Source organism: Gymnoscopelus braueri, assembly GCF_963280865.1.
Source record: "Gymnoscopelus braueri genome assembly, chromosome: 12".
NCBI lineage: Eukaryota > Metazoa > Chordata > Actinopteri > Myctophiformes > Myctophidae > Gymnoscopelus > Gymnoscopelus braueri.
Window position 1 is genome coordinate 32996121 of NC_137614.1, and position 17845 is coordinate 33013965.

Genomic DNA, 17845 nt, shown 5'->3' on the forward strand with positions numbered 1-17845 from the left:
AAAGAGAGAGAGAGGCGGAATTGTGCCATTGAGTAGGGGTAACAGCTGCCGCCCTGAACCCTGATTCACATCCCCAACTCCCCTACCTCTCCTCCTCATCGTAATCCCCGAATTCTTCTGTCCCCTCCCTTCCCTCGCAAAAAAGAAGAGAAAAAAAAACTCCCAGCTAACCCATTAACATCGCTATTCACTGCCGCCCAGCAGACAAGGAGAATGCAGTGCCATTCAACTGCCAAGCAAGGAAGAAAGGAGAAGAAAAAAGAAACGCATGCACACACACTTGTTACGAATCGGAATAGCCTAGATGCCACATGGCAACTGAATAAGGGAAGTCTAGCCTCAGGCTCTGTGTGTGTGTGTGTGTGTGTGTGTGTGTGTGTGTGTGTGTGTGTGTGTGTGTGTGTGTGTGCGTGTGCGTGTGTGTGCGTGTGCGTGTGCGTGTGTGTGTGTGTGTGTGTGTGTGTGTGTGTGTGTGTGTGTGTGTGTGCGCGTGTGTGTGTGTGTGTGTGTGTGTGTGTGTGTGTGTGTGTGTGTGTGTGTGTGTGTGTGTTTGTTTGTGTGTGCGTGTGCGTGCGCGTTCGTGTGTGTGTGTGTGTGTGTGTGTGTGTGTGTGTGTGTGTTACATGGCCGGCAACACGGTAGGCTGCAACGCGCCGTGGTCACGGGCACGGCTGTGGGGACGATGGCTTTCTTACACTGTGAGCCGTCTCTATAATCAAGAATGCATTCCAGGGTGGACACCACCCAACAGCTCTCTGTCTCAGCCCATTTCACTCTCCTTTCTTAAAAACAGGGGGATGAGTTATGTCTTTCCTTGCACATAATGAGTCAGACTGACAGCAAATTGAACTTAATCAAGCAAAAGTAAGCAGTGGCTGTGGGTAGTGGGTACTGAGGGGATTCCTCGACAATGCCAGGGCAGAGTGAATTTCCGGTAAAAAAGGAATGTTCCTGGTTCCACAGAATCGGTGAGTGTGTGTGTGTGTGTGTGTGTGTGTGTGTGTGTGTGTGTGTGTGTGTGTGTGTGTGTGTGTGTGTGTGTGTGTGTGTGTGTGTGTGTGTGTGTGTGTGTGTGTGTGTGTGTGTATGTGTGTGTTGGGGGCTTTGTCTCTGGATTGTTGCTGGACACAACAGGAAGCAGGAAGTGTGAGGCTGACGCGGCGCTTCCTTCCTACAGCAGCCAATCAAAGCATTGCGAGGTACAGGAGAGAGTGATCGAGAGACACAAGATACTGCGGGAACCCCCCCCCCCCCACCCAGACAGAATACCAGAACCGTGTTTCTCAAAGTGTGGTCCTCAGGGTTCCTTGAGGGGGTTCCAAATAGACCAGGTATGTTTCATATGTACACTCTCAGAGTTATGGGGGATCTTGAAATAAAAGGGAACCAATGTACGAGAAGAACCAAAAAGTGTTCTGAAACGTCTGGTGACCGGGCAAAAGCGAGGCGGAGGGCAAAGAGCACGGGGGCTCTTTAGGAGAACCTTATCCGTCTCTCATAAACAAACGTCTCTCAACGTCTCCTTAAAAAAGAAAATATCCCCTTTCTGTTCCCTCTCGCTGCAGTGTCCCCAGAGATCGAGGCACTGTTTGTCATTTGAGAGCCCCCCCCCCTACCATGTGCCCTGAGAGACTTGACGTTTGTTTATTGTGAGCGAGCGCAGGGGACCGGCTACATTTTACCCCCCCCCCCCCCCCCTCGAGAGAGAGGCTTTGGAGTGGGAGCCGTGCAGTGGGGCCCCCTGGTTTGTCAGCGGCCAGTTAAGATGGATGAGATGTGAGACATTGATGAATGCATGGTCGGATGGATGGATGAATGGGTAATATGGTGGCTGGCTCCACAACAGAAATCTGCCACCAGGGCTCCACAACTAAGTGGTGGTTTGGGGGTCGGGGGAGTACATGGTGAAGGCAGGGGAGGTGGGCATGACGAGAAGGGGTTGGGGGGGCGATGGGGGGGGGGGCACAGAAAACACAGTCAACTCAGGCTCTTGGCTCTTAAGAGCCAAAAGGTCAGGTCTGCCTCGGGGCAGTTGTGAGTTAAACTGTCCACGGCTTACAGGGAGTCGATGGCCAACTAAAACAAACAGACGCAAGCAGCAAGGGAGTGAAGGAAGGAGAGAAGGTGGGGGAGGCGGAGAGGAGAGGAGAGAGCGACTGCAGCCAGGCCGGTGGCATGTTTCACGGGGGTGGAGGTTAAATTCAGAAGTACGGTCGCCGGTGGAAAAATAAAACCCCAAGGAAAATAAATACGCAAGGAAAAGAAAAAAAATGCCATCCGTCTTGATCTGTATCGAGGACAACTCCCAGAAGAGTCTCTCCTCTATAATGTGCAGGGAAATTAGTTGTTGCCATGTCACGAGCGATTTCTAAATACACATGCATAATGAATGGGGTCTAATGTCTGAGTTATACTTAGTTGTGCGCCAGTGTCCCACACTGAAAATAGCAGATCTACAAGCTCACAGCGCGCCGCATCTGCGCTTTGTAGATCTGCTAATTTCGTCAAGTAGAGCTGCTATTTTCAGCTACGACATGCACATGCATAATGAATGGGTCTAAAACTTGGCCTAACCTGTCCCCACACCCCCCTATTTTCATTCCTGAGCCGAGGTCCGAGGAGCAATACGTCATGTCACTTTGTTTGTATGCTGGATGACAACGTGTCATTAGCATGTTAGGTAGCGGTGGAGGGGAGGGGGGATTGGTGGAACAATGAAGGTCTCTCATGGGGGAGGTGTAGCATGTAACGCGAGCCCAGGGGTCACCAAGGTATGAGAGAGGAGGGGAGGACGGTCGAGGTAGTTAAAAGGTGTAAGGGCCGATGGAGGGGGGGCACATTAGTCAAAAGGATTAGCTGACCGATGGAGCAGCTGTAAGGGCATTACATCTGTTTCACAATTGCACCCAGCGCTTTCATCTCGGGGCTGTTAACAAACACAATAAATGCACCTAATCCCCTTTTCTCTTTCACACCCCTCTGTCTCCTCGTGCTCACGGTGAGGAGACAAAGGAGTGAGTGTGTTGTTTTTTGTTGTTGTTGTTTTTCACATTTTCTTTTGACAATTTTCACCCATGACATGCCCAAAATAGGGACGCCAGATTGAAAGCAGTTAATAAATTGCCTGACATGAAACAGGCGTCTGGAACGGGTTCCAATGAGACTCCTCTGTGCACTTTGACCTCAGTCATGGTTACCAAGCCACATCTGTCTTTGGTCTGACTGGCATGGTGCTGGCAGGTCCAATCCAGACAGCCAGGTGACAAAGACAACAACCCAGTTCCTCAACCATTTGGATTCTGATGACTTCTGTCAGCTTCCTGGTTTGCCTAACCCCCCTCCCCTCCAACACCTCAACCAACAAACACACGCAAAACGCGACCAAATGCACCAATAAACAACATTTCTTCTCGAGCAGGACAAAAAGAAATCAAAGCGGTTTCAATGAGGCTGCCGAGCGCCGGGCCGACAATGAAAAGCCCTGAGCCGACGGGTCGGGGAGTCACAGTGGGATTAGGTGACCTCCGGTTTCCGCTCCGGTCCCGTCCTGTTGCTGGTGGTGGAGCTCGGGATGGCGGTGGTGACTGACTGACGTGGGGAAGGAAAGTGCTGACCTCACACTCCGCCAGCACAATACAATACAATACTCTCCACATCGTGGTGGACACGATGGACCCCCAATCCTCCCCCCCCCCTCCTGTTGGCTTCCAGGCCCAGGAATGTCACAGAGGGGAAATATATCCCCCCCTTCCCAGCACACACACACACACACACACACACACACACACACACACACACACACACACACACACACACACACACACACACACACACACACACACACACACACACACACACACACACACACACAGTCTTAAAAGCAGTTCAGAATTAATTCACAAAAGTGAACAGTGAGCAGAAAATTATAGTGCAGCTGGTTATTCACATATTCAATGTGACAAACACAATTGTGAGTTTTACCGAACTAGTGTGTAACTTTGTGACAGAGCAAACCGAACATTAATGATCAGTTCGCCTTGTCACCCAATCCTGTGTATTCATCAGAAAAAAGGGAAGGCAAACAACATACATTAGACTTCTTACAACATTAACGACTAAAACCCTCGACTTAAAATCAATATCATGATTATTTTTAACATTGCCTCGATTACGATTAATGAACGATTATGAAAAAATTAAAAGAAAATAGAATACAAGCAGAATACAAGCTCGTAGAATGTTTGTACGCCACCAGTGTACAATGAAGTATACTGTATACTACAGGGTTAAGTGGTTAATCAGACTAATCGATTCAGTTGATTATGACGAATCTATTCAAAACGTTTTGTGTCGATTCGTTGATAGGCTATATAAGGAAACATATATTTTGAATATTAAACTTTCGTATATATTGTACTTCATGATACAACGTCGACATGTTGTGAGCTTGTAGATTTGCTATTTTCCCAAAACGTTTGCCTATTTTCGCTGAAGGTGCGCCTATTATGACATGCCCAGAATAGGGATGCTAGGATTCATGTGGTTAAACTCAAAACAAAGTCTTTAGGTAATGAATCCAATGGGCATCTTAATGTTACCATGCGCGGGGTAACAAAGACATCAAAGAAACATTTCAACCCATCTTTTGTTGCCGCACAACAACCACCAACATCTTTGTCATCACTTTCCACTGCAACCCAATCAATAAAAACAAAAGCATGAATTTGAATAATACGGGTAAAAAAAGAAAACAGAGTATCCAAGAGACACGTATCTGATATCAAATGTTTCATGCTGAGTGCCTGATATACATTCAAAGAGAAATCAAGTGTCAGTCGTCACGGTGAGCAAGCGTTGTTAAACCGCAACAGTAACTATCTTCTGATCCACATTAAAGAAACCCGACTACATTTCCGTGTCATCTTCTTTGTGATTTAAGGGTAATCAGTGGGCCTCTGCTCGCTGCAAACGTGGCCCGGCAAGACACTGCATGACTGCTTGAAAGCATCTTCAGAGTCGCAGCCCCCCACCCATTATCTAACCAACTCCCTGATGTTCAGCCCGAGAGGCCGACATTAACTTGGCATGAGATCTGAGAGTCCTGCTAATTCAAAGTAATCACGGTGTCTTTCTCCAAACCCTCCCGTTCCGCCCAAGAGCAGGAGAGGGAAAAGACAGGGTTATATACAGCCTGTGCATTTAAATGAGGGACAACACTGTCAAAGTTCTAGTCCAAACTCTTTTTGAAAATAGCTGATGAGCTTGTAGATTGGCTATTTTCGCTGCGCGATACTGCCATACGTCTCTACACTGTCAAAGATATGCTGTGGAGTAACCGTCCTTCTTTTTTTCCCTGACCGACTGCTGGGAACGAAGGCCGAGGGGAATTCGACAGAGCATAAAATGTGAACATAGGGAAGGAGACGGTTTCATTATGTGAGAGGACTCGCCATGAATGAGGCTCTTTTCTTTTCTACACTTTAAGTCAACTGTGTCAAATCCTTGAGATCTGTAAGTGGGATCCTACGTTCACATCTCCGTACACTCCCCATCATGGGGAATCCCACAAGACCTTGGCCTTGAAAAGAGGTTCTGGATGATCAACAAGCTGGCTCCAGGGACAAATATATCTCCCCATTACACGGTTAAAACCAAAGGACCATTAAACAACACTTGTTCACTTGTTTCCTCACTTCCTCAAGCTATACAGTCTACGAGGAATCTTCTCTTTCTAGCACGTACGCGGTTCGAAACCTTATCATAAAACACAGCTCCCACAAGACACATTCAGAACAGCAACGAAAAAGGAAAAAAAAGAAAAAGGAGGGGGGAAAAGGCAGATAAAGTTTACATTTTATCTTCACTACATGTTTATGTGTCTTGGCCAATATGCGAACATGCACGTCTGTGCCTCCCTTGCTAAAAACTATGATTCACAGATTGGGGGGTGCAGTTCAAATTTAGCCTCTATTTATCTTTCGGAGTCAGTCGTGGTGCAAGTAAACGTATTTATTTACTGGTGGACAGCAGATTGCATAACAGTACAAAATCTAAATAGCCCCATCAGGGCCGTGTGAAACGGGATGTTTAAACTTGATCGGTGTCACCTTCGAGACCCGGGCGGGAGCCAGTAATAATAATACTAGCTCCATTATCCATCAAGTATCAACAAAGCGCAAGAAAAATGTTTGTCAGTTTGTTGCAACGACGAGAGCTTGTGCAATAGCGGAGGCCTGTTCGTTACAACCACATGAACACTGGGAGACAATGGGAATGTGGAATCGGACTGAAAATAATCAAACGAGAAAGGAGAGTGAGAACTCAGGAGGACAGAGCACACAGAGGAGAGAGGGAAGACTTGAGGCAGAGAAAAGTGGAACCGGCAAACTGTGACTGCACGAAGGCAAAAATGCATGCAGAACCAGTAGTTACTTTACTTAAAAAGCACACACACACCCAAGTCAATTACTACCCATACGAGTCACTCACCACAGTGCGCAGTCACACAACTACAACTTAGTCACCAACTGTTTATGTTACATCAGCTTGGAAATGATAGAGACACACAAATACACAGAGAAAGAGAGACAGAAACAGAGGGATAGAGACAGACAGAAAAAGAGGGATAGACAGACAGAAACAGAGGGAGAGAGAGACAGAAACAGAGAGAGAGACAGACAGAGAGAAACAGTGGGATAGAGACAGACAGAAACAAGAGGGATAGAGACAGACAGAAACAAGAGGGATAGAGACAGACAGAAACAGAGCGAGAGGCAGAAACAGAGGGATAGAGACAGACAGAAACAGAGAGAGAAACAGACAGAAACAGAGGCATGGAGACAGACACAAACAGAGGGATAGAGACAAACAGAAATAGAGGGGTAGAGAGACAGACAGAAACAGGAAGATGCATGGAGCCAGACAGAAACAGAGTGAAAAACAGAGAAACTGTCCCCAGTTCGAGTATATAACTTCAGCGGAACTCATTCGACGGTTCCACCAAGACGCTACTTCCCAACACGCGCACGCACACACACACACACACACACACACACACACACACACACACACACACACACACACACACACACACACACACACACACACACACACACACACACACACACACACACACACACACACACACACACAGAAACCACTCTTGGCAAGTCCACACATTTTGCTTCTGGGCTCCATTTGTAAACAAGGCCATTTGGAAACCATGAAGTGGGCTTAAGCCATATTTGCACACTGCTCTACGGTGGCTGGCGAGGTGTGTGCCCAGACACACGTACAGTACAGTACACAATACCTATATGGAGAAGCCATTGTGAGGTAACATAAGGTATGCCGTTCCATTGTGCCACTGTGGATTATGAGTAAGGAAGGGTGTGACAGGCTTCTGGGGAGGACCGTGTCACAGCGAGTCCCAACTGGAAGCACACAGTGCTGGTGCTGTGGGTAAACAGACTAAACACATCTGCAAAAAGTATGTTTTTTTTGTTGTTGTTGAAGGAACAGAGTGGTTCATCATGGTTGTGTTTGTTTAGATAATTCTGACATTGGACAACAGGATTTTTAAAGCTGCAATCCTGAACTTATTTGAAAGAATAAAATGTTATTTTATCCAATCTGTATGGTAGAATATGTTACATATAATACAATACAAGAAGCGCATCTACAGTGGTTGGTGGTGGACTCTCTACTCTTCCATTGAGAATTCTTTACCCAGGTAAGACACCTACTATAGTAGCACGTAGCACTGCCTCAAGCTCATGGGCGCAATATCTCCCCATGTCAATCGGGGACTGCCTCTTGGATAAGTGGTACAATTTTGGTCTCTCATGTGGCGAAATAGGGGTCCCAGGTGGGACATAAAAGTTATGGATTGCAGCTTTAACAGGTTTTAAAATGGCCCTGCTCCACATGACAAACATGCAAATGGCCACCAAAACATTCAATGTGAGAAAGATTAATGCTGAAATTGCTTTTCCGCTGCATTTTACCAGACAGCAACGATAACGATGAGAGTGAACGTGCCTGAGTGGGGTTTCCACTCAGAACCATTAGGGGCCGTTCATTCGTCTCTGCCTGGCTTACATTGTAAACCTGTGATCTATCTCTGTCTTCATCTGAACCTCTGGGTTCACTCTGCGACCTCCCCATCCACTCCATCTAGGTGAGGGAGGCGTTTTTTTTCTTTTTCCCCTTCCCCTGAAAGGGCTTGACCCGGGGCTGCTCTCCTCCTGGGAATTCCACAGGTCTGGAGTAATCCGGGGAGGTTCCTCCTCGGCAAACCCAACAGGAATGTACCAACCGAAGGGGAAAGGGGTGGAGGTGGTGGTGGTGGTGGTGATGTGTGTGTGGGGCACTGGGGGCGGTAGTGTTGGTACAAGGGTCTGGAGGATGAGGATGAGGCCAGTGCCTACAGCCTGACAGCGGCTGAACAGAGAACGTCATTGTTCTCCTGCCTTTGCATTCCATTCCTCACCTCTTTCTCTTTTTTAATCATACCCCTCATTCAAACACAAACAGTTCGCTAGGCCGCGCGGCATAGGTATTTCCCTATCCTTCATTCCTGCGCCTCCTCTCCCCCTTTAATCAGCTTACCTGGGCACTCTCTCCCTTAGCTGAAACGGTGCAAATGACATATGAGCTCATCACACATACACTGTACAATCCAGAGAGTTCATTTAACTCTGGAAGTTCACAAATGGAACCAAATGGACCCGTGAAGGAAGGGTCCATGTGGTTCCATTTGCACACTTTCAGAGTTACAGGTCTGTTTGGTTCCACTTGTACATTACATTAAATCTCACGATTGTGGCTGTCTGTTAACGACGAGAGAGAAACAGGGAATCTATTATGAAGGGGTTGCAAAGGGGGATTTGCATCTACAGTGTGTGTGTGCGCGCGCACACGCATGCATCTCTGTGCAGATGCACGCATGTATTATCGTGAGGATTATTGCTTGCAGTCGTGTGTGACAGTCTGCAATGTGTGTGTGTGTTGTGTGTGTATGTGTGTATGTGTGTATGTGTGTATGTGTGTATGTGTATGTGTGTGTGTGTGTGTGTGTGTGTGTGTGTGTGTGTGTGTGTGTGTGTGTGTGTGTGTGTGTGTGTGTGCTCAAAACTTTTTTGACTTCAGGCAAGCGAGAAGCTCAAGGCACTCTGTCATGGAGCAGCAGATCTCGACAGGCCCTGGCACGCAGCGAGCTCACCTACAAATGCACTGGAGTCACACCATACACCCAAATACCAAAGCACGCCTCTACCAAAAGAGGCTCAATAAGTCAGCATATATGAGAGAGAGAACGTGTAGTGAACATGCCCGGTCACAAGAGGAGGGCCACCAGGTTCTCTGATGCGTGCGGTGAACAAAGTCGCCCGGCCTCGGAGGCCTCTTCCGGGGGCCTCCTCCCCTCATTCTCATCTGCCTTGAAGATGCTAATCCATCACAGTCGCGGAGACCTCGGCCGGTCTTTGATCAATTACGTCAATTCTGACAGCCCTTTCCGACGACAATAAAGGGCCTCGTCTGCCTGGGACATAAAACGGGTTGTGTCGCAACTACAAAGTCAAGTGCTTGAATTATGGCAACAGAGCATATCTGAGTGGAGATAAGACAAAGGATGATAATGAATGATTGAACTGAAATCTACCTGGTGCAACAGACTACGGTACTTATCAATAGGTCCATTCACTGTTGTGAAACCTAGGCGTCAGTCTGCCAAAACATATTCTAAAATAAACAGTTTTGTTTACTTTTTTAACCACATGAACCCTAGCATCTATTCTCTGGGAATGTCATAATAATAGACAAACATTCAGCGTTAATAGCCAAACATTCAGTCAAAATAGCAGATCTACAAGCTCGCAACGCATCACACTGTGACAATGTTTGCTTATATATAGCCGATCTACAAGCTTGTAGATCGGCTATTTTCAGCGAAGATATTAGGTGCCATGGGGGAAAGGAGGGGGCCAAGAATAGAGCAGGGGGCCCAGTCAATGAAGTACATAGGGTTTAAGTGGTTAATGATATATTTCATGGGAGAGTTTAGAGAGACAGGAAACCAAGGGCAGAGAGAGAGGAGACACGTGCAAGACAAGAGGGCAGTCAGATTCAAACTCCCGTCCTACTCCTCGCTGCTCCAAAGAGCACTAACTGGTTGATCCAGCAGGCACCCTTGTTTAGTTTATTTATTTATTGTTTTTTTTAAAGATATTTTGGGGGCTTTTTCTGCCTTTATTGATAGTATACAGTAGATTGACAGGAAATGGGGATAGAGAGACGGACACGCAGCAAAGGATCGGGATTCGAGCCCGCGACACGCTGTCAGCCTAGGTGCCCGGACCGCTATGCGTACATTTATTGTTTTAGTTAAATTATTTGAAGTTGAAACTGAAAATCCAACATGTGCATTTTGTCAGTCATAGTTGCAGCCATGAAGCATGTTCCCAGATCCGATAGCTGGCGGTTTCAAGGTCAGGGCTGATGTCGTGACATGCACAAGCGAGCATTCCTTCCATGACTGAGGAGTTGAATTAGCCAAAGGGAGAATTCCAGCACACAATGATGATACATAACGCCCATGATAAATACCAAACGCTTCCCACAATATGGGATACCGGTATGCATTTTTGTTCAACCTCTGGTTATCATACAAAGTATAAACAGTGACTAACTTCTGCTAAATGCCCATTTGTAAATTGTAATGTCAAAAAGCTGCTTTAAAATAATAAAATAAACACCTCATGGAAACTACATCCAAGCTTCCGACAGAAAGCTCAAATGCCTGAGGACAGATAATCGTCAAAAGAACGACCTTACCTTTGCAGGTGTCCTCGGATGCTTCGTAGCCGGCCTTGCATTGGCACTGCCCGACAGGTACCACCCACTCGCCGTCCACGGTGCAGTAGATGCGTGGCAGCTCCTCGCTGACAGCGTTATCGATGCACACCCCATTCACCTCCCTAAGCGCTTGATTCTCGGATTTCTCGCCCCCTGCCACTGTCTCGGGGAAAGCCGCAAGGCTCTTTACTGTGGCTGGGCAGATTTTGTAGTACACCCTGACGGAGAGAAGAGCCATGCAGGCACCGATATCTTGGAAGGCCAAGTAGAAGCCTTTCCTTGACAGGCTCTCCACCACACGAGTCTCTGTGTTGATGTGCAACTCGCTCTTGCTGGTGATCTCGTCAGGTGCGATGGTGGCGACTTTCCTGAACTGGCCCTTGCGAAAGGTAGTGCCGACGTCAGCATCCGACTCTGAGGCAAAGAGGTTGAAGGTTTCCTTGCAGGTGAGCGAGGCACCATCAAATGAATTGCAGTCACGTACGATGAACTGGAGCTCCACAAAGACGCGGGAGGCCGTTGGGCGCCGCTGTATGAAGGTGGTGCGGAGCCAGTTGTCCTGCTCACGTTCCCCAACATTGCAAACAGAGTATGAGTAGAACTGGGAGCCGTTCATGGTCTTCTGGACCACCTCCCACTGAAAACAAATCAAACGCACATACAAGAGGAAAAGGTTAGAGACACACACACTGATCCTTGGGGAACCCCTAAGTGTAATGGGCTGAACCGGAACTATACTGTAGGTATAGGGGTCCATGCTAGAAACATGTACTTTGAACCTGAAACTGAAAACATTGTGTATGGGGTTAAAAGGCCTTATTTCTCAAGAAGGCTTTTTGAAACATAATTTCTGAGCTTCCATTATACAGTATATTCTTGATAATAAGGGGTAGGAGAAATGCCTTTGTATGACAAAATATGTCTGACATTGAAGAGATGCCGAGTGAATCTAATTCTGTGTTCTTTCACGGTTTCACATGTCATCGGCATTGCTGGCATCTTGTCTGAACAATGTTGCTGTACATAAACTAAATGCTGCCACAGGCATTTTTGATACAAAATTCTACCAGCATGCTTTCACGTAAAATTGGTTGCAGAAAAGCATTTGGCCCCACAGGGGCAGGGCCTGTGGTTTTCTCTCTGCATGTTGCCACTATGCTATTAATTAAAGGAATGTGCTTTGTTGGCTGACTGTGTGGCACAGCATATAAACTTGATGTGTAACAGGAGAACCAACGCCTCTATAAAACTGCTACTGAACTTTTTTTAAATATAAGGGGTATTTAAAATGAGCAAAAATGAGCTAAAATGATAATCATCATAAAGGGTTATAACATGGCTAACTGTGTAATAAAACTAGAAATCTCACCAACAATGATTCAGACTAAAACTATTGTGCACAGCAGTGAAGGTGAGTCACACATTATCTTCCAGAAAGTCAGGACTCAGTGTTGACTGTGTCAAAATTGCAAGCATGCCCAAACATGCCTTTTAATTCAGCAGCATGCTCCAATGAGCCAATACACATAAAACAAATTTGCGTGAGACTGAATGCCTGGCCATTTAGCCTACAATATGGAACCATGAATTTGAACCAAGTGTGCATACTTTCACAAAATGACCATAGCAATTGGATGTAATGATGCAGCTCTAAAGATAGACATTTTTCCCCTGGTAAGGAAAAGATAGGTTGGACTGATTGGCTGTATCTACAACCCCTCCCCCCTAAGAGGCACCACATGCTGCAAACTTTAAAACTTAATTGCACTCTAACATACAATTCTGGAGCTGAAGCCTTGCAACCACAAGAAGCCACAAGTATTCTCTGTATACAGCAGAGCAGCCATTCTCTGTGTCTGTGCCTTGGTGCAGCCCAAACATGCTCTGCAGTCAACACAACCCCCCTGATCAATTATTCCCCGACCCCTTCCCACAGTCATGCTCAACCAGTCATTAGGCTTTCAGTACCAAACTTCCAAAGATACCTGACAATCTGACAATGATGAGGGGAGGATGAACAGCTAAACCACACAACGGTCACATGGGCACATATTTGAGACACGAATGCAGTGGAGGAGAACAGTTAAGTTATGATCATGCTTTTTGTGATGTCTGTGATGCATGCAAGTATTTCTAGGCAAATTCCCCAAGTATAAATGTGGCTCCTGGTGGGATATAATACAGTGGTTCTCAACCTGTGGGTCGGGACCCCCAGCAGGGGCCCCACATGATTTTGGGGGGTCCCCAGATGACAGTGAAGTGACAATTTAAGAACGTTTAATACCTTTTTAATACCTGAAAATGTGTCAAATAATATAAGAAAGAGGCAAATAAAAATAAAATCGGCAAGCTCATAAGAGCTTGTAAATCTACTATTTTCACAATAGTTATCTGTGGAACTGAGTCAAACAAAATGTAATGCCTCAATTCCTACAGTTCCAAGTGCTTGTCAGGATGTGTGTGTGTGTGTGTGTGTGTGTGTGGGGGGGGGGGGGGGTCCCCAGTTCAAATATGATTATATTGGGGGGTCACGGTCTGAAAAGGTAGAGAACCACTGGGATTTAATACAGTAGGCTACTTACCCCTTGTTTCTCTCCCTGTTCGAGGGAGGGCCATGTTAACCAGCCCAGTTCACTCCCTGCTGCCTTCATATCCAACAACACCTCTGCAGATAAAAAGCACATATATTTCAATCAATAACAAATAAAAACGTCCGTGCGGAAAGACAAATATCGATGTGCTAGCTAGCCCGATATAACCTTTATGATAGACAGTTTTAAATGTTTGAATATATATTTGATAAGCAGGCTACAATGCATCGCACTTTTCCTCGAAGGGAACTGAAGTGGAAAAACCTTTACTTCTTTTTAATCAAGAAACCCATGTCCGATATGCGATCTAGATAGCACATGTTATCAAACAGAATATAAAATGGAACTATTCGTGTTGTAGTATCACCTGCTTAACTATACAAGTGAAAATGAAATAGGTTATTTATTCCACGAGGTGGATGAAGGACGCTAAGTGGCCGACTGACGGGTTAATGGATTTATATACTATTAAGTGTCTATACAATTAATATGATGGGGTTTGACTTCTCTCCAACGTTAGTAATATGTCATTAATTAACACCAACTAGCCTACATTTCAACAACATTCCCTGACTTCTCCAAAGTTCCTCGTGTTTTTCAACGAGACGAGTGTTCAGTCTGTTCACGTGCCCGTGTTAAAGTTACTAAGGTGTCATTTCACCGACACACCTTATGATTGTAGGGTAATGTAAAATATCAAATCAGCAATAAAACATCCGAGAATATGGGCATACATGGGCTCTGTGATCGGGTGGGTACAAATCGGGATTTGATTATTCCTATTCGACAAATAATCTAAAGTGTTACGTAGATATGTATACAAGTATACAAACAAGAAATACAAATGTAATAGTGAAACTAAGTAGACAGAACATTCCAGGTAGCTAAATAATACTTCCTCTAGTTATCCTCACATGGCACGCGTGATAGGAGCAACACACACACACACACACACACACACACACACACACATTAACTTAACTGGGAAAAGTTAACACAACTTTGGAGGAAAAGTGAAGATCACTCACCTTCTGTTGATTGCAACGTAATAAATATACCGTTAATAAATACATATGAAAAAAATAATCGTCCGACTCCACAGAAATACATCTTGTCCAACTTTCTTTTTCTCCCCCTTTAACTTTTAGATGGTGGACCGGGCTGTGCTGGGACAGGGACGCTGGCCCTGCTGCATGGGTCGAGACGCTGAACTGAACGGTCGGTGAGTGAGTGCGTCTGAATTGGAAGCTCATTCACAAATGATGGGGGACGTCACGGACTCCGCCCGGTGGAATGTGTGTGTGTGGAGGCCATGCAGGCTTGGGCCGGGCCAGGGGTGGGGGGTGTGGCACATATGGGACTAGCGCTGGTTACAGATTAACTTTAATTTTATACTCCATCGCACAGGGGCGTCGATCCACGCTTGCCAAAAAAGTTGCCAAACAGATCTTGCTCACAACAGTGCAACAACGCGTCGGATCACGACACAGTCGAACTGGACTAAATCTGGCTTTATAGCCCAGGTTCTCAAATTTAATTGGGGAGGACCCCCAAATTGTAGCCTATTTGGCCGCGGACCCACATCTGAAAATATTTTTTTGCCAGGGACACCCATAGGCCTACTGTAGCCTACAATATTTATGTTGTTAAAACATTTTTAAAATATTCCACATTTTTTGCAAATAACATTTTAAAAAGCAGATTGTGAGCTTTGGCTATTTTCAAATAGCAAATGTATAGGGTTAAAATGGTCAAACCGATTTTGATGCTATATTAACTGATTTTGCTGGGAACCCCCTGGAACCCCCTCACAGACCCCTGGGGGTCCCCAGACCCCACTTGGGAACCACTGTCTGTTACTGTTACTTACCTAGTTATGAAGTAGGCCTAGGCCAGCCAAGAAAAACACTAGACTTGCTTGCATGGAGATATTGATTTGGAATTGTTTGCCGTTTTGAATGGGGCTGAGGAGGGGGGAACGGGGGCAGGAGCCCCCCTCAAATTATGCCCCTTTGTTGTAGAGTCCCCAACATACAGAGTTACAATCAACATGACAGGCAGAGAGAAATGTATTCATATAAGCATAATAGCAGCTCTGAATAGCTGAATTAAAAAGTACAGCTGGCCTACTAAATATCCTGTCAGAAATCATAGAAAGCATTCCAAATATGTTGCTCCCCGCCAAGACATTAGATAAAAAGCGGTCAAATTATCAGTGAAAGAAAAAAAAAAGTTTAATCTTGTCTTTATTCTCAGGGGGCATTAGGGAGTGTGAGAGAGAGGGAGAGGGGTAGCTATGCTTCAGTTAGAACGAATATGGGGAATTGCGAAAAGTCCCTTACCTAGCAACTAGTGCTCAGTGGAATTCTGGTGTCAAGCTTTATCTGACTTACTCTCATTGTTTGTTGCCCACTGTAATTCTGTAACTATGGCAAAACCTTGAGCAATGCCTGTGAGAACGATAAAGGGAGCTTTATTTTATGTCTTGCTCTCTAAATAAATCCCCCCATTCTTTGAAAATAGCTGAATGCTGCAGCCAGAGGGTTGTACGGTACCTGGTCCTTTACTATAAGAGTTTTTTTTCTTCTGAGTAAGTGTTTACCTTTGAGCGCCAGCCTTGTCGCCACAATAGGCGATTACAATACAGTGTGTCATTGATTTGGCATGGGCCTCACCCTCACCAACACACACAAATATGCACACACACACACAGGCTCACACACCTGTGATGCCGGCACCGCGGGAAAAATGGGATTGTCCTGTTCCTGTCAGATGCCTCGTCCCAACCCCTCCACCCACTTCCCTGCCCGGCCCTCCCTCCCTCCCTCCCTCCCTCCCTCAATCTCTCAATCCCCCCTCCCTCCCTATGCCTTCTCACAGCCTTGAGGCTTTAGTTTCACAAAGCCCCTCACACCAGGGAAAATGCCTTGGGTCTCAGCAGGCTTTTGAACCCCTAAATCCCCCCAGCCGTGCTCTCACTTCACGCGCAAGACCCTGCACCCTCTTCTTGCGCCTCTGGCTCTCCCCACGTCCAAAGGAGGACCGCGGGGACACCCATTTACGGACCCAGTGTTTGACGAGACAGGAAAATACTGAAAAGAGTGAGAAAGAGGGCAGAGGGAGGGAGAACAAGGAAAGAAGGAAAGGCCGGGAACAAGAGAAACAAAGGATAAAAGAAAGAAAGGAGGCGTTTCAAGACAATAATAGAGGGAGACAGAAAGAGACGTCACCCAACGGTAGCCCATCTTGGGCTACCTCCTCAAATTTAAAGTTGCAGTCCGGAACTTATACCAATCTGTATGGTAGAGTATATTAATACAATATAACTAGTACATATGCAATGGTAGGGGGGTGATCTCTCTATTCTTCCATTGAAGATTTTAGATTTTGGAGTCAAGTAAATCATGCTCCTTTACTGGTTGACTTAGCTCTGCTTGCCAGCTCAGAAACCCCTCAGATCTTCCCTGGCCAATTCCCTGGGAAATTCCTGCTTGGATGAGCGGTAGATGTTTGGTCTCCCGTGCGGGAGACCTGGATTTGAATCCAAGCTAGGAAATAATACTTAAGGATTGCAACTTTAATATGGGACTCTTTTTTTTTGTGATTCTAAAATGAGGGATGCCTGCGGGGTCGTCGTATATGTATTATCTGAGCTGGAAAGCCTTGTTGAATATGCATTGTTCTTTGTAGTGCAGTACTAAAAGCTAATGCAGGATGTAAACCGAGACCTGGGCGGATGGGGGGGCTGTGTGTTTAGGAGGGGGGGCTCGGTTGGGAGGGCTGCCAAGCACAGGTGTAAAGGCAACTACAGCAGCGGTGGAGAGAGGCAAACAGCAGGCCCATTGTTTCAAATCCTACCCCATGTGCATGCATGAATGCATGCGAACACACATGCACTTGTGTGCGCAGAGGCATGCCCACGCACGCCTAATACGTGCACACACACACTGTCACATGCCTTGCACATGTACATAGAAAGACTGACACGCACATGTACATGCAAACTCAACAAGGCCCTCGCTCTTTCACTCACTCGAGTACACATGGGAGCACAGTCAGCGCGTGCACACACACACACACACACACAGCGCGCATGCATATAGCGACAAGTGTGGCCTGGGCCATATGTGAGAACAGGATATAGGCTCATCTGTTAGTCTGATTACCCATAAAGCCCGGTGCTTCCATCCCCTTCAAATTATCCCCAACACCTGATCCTGTTGATCTACACAGCAATGTGGTTCTGGCATGGGGAAGTTCTTCCATGTGCCTTGACAGATTTACTGCTATATCTGCAAGCCATGTCTTACAGGCACACACAGTTGTTGTGAGGTAAATAGCAAATCACCTGCCAGGTAGCAAAGAATATAGGTGCGTTTGAGGCCAACTATACTTTC

General features: G+C 46.2%; 1 protein-coding gene across 1 annotated transcript in view; it reads right to left on the reverse strand.

The window, feature by feature from the left end:
• epha2b (eph receptor A2 b) overlaps positions 1-14694 on the reverse strand; it is a 30401-nt gene extending 15707 nt beyond the window's left edge. The window contains exons 1-3 of the mRNA XM_080444404.1: positions 14477-14694; positions 13440-13522; positions 10837-11494 (exon numbers count right to left, since the gene is read on the reverse strand). Coding sequence (XP_080300530.1) covers positions 10837-11494; positions 13440-13522; positions 14477-14558 — 823 coding nt within the window. The 5' untranslated portion in view covers positions 14559-14694. The remainder of the gene's footprint in view (positions 1-10836; positions 11495-13439; positions 13523-14476) is intronic.
• Between the last annotated feature and the right edge of the window lie 3151 nt (positions 14695-17845).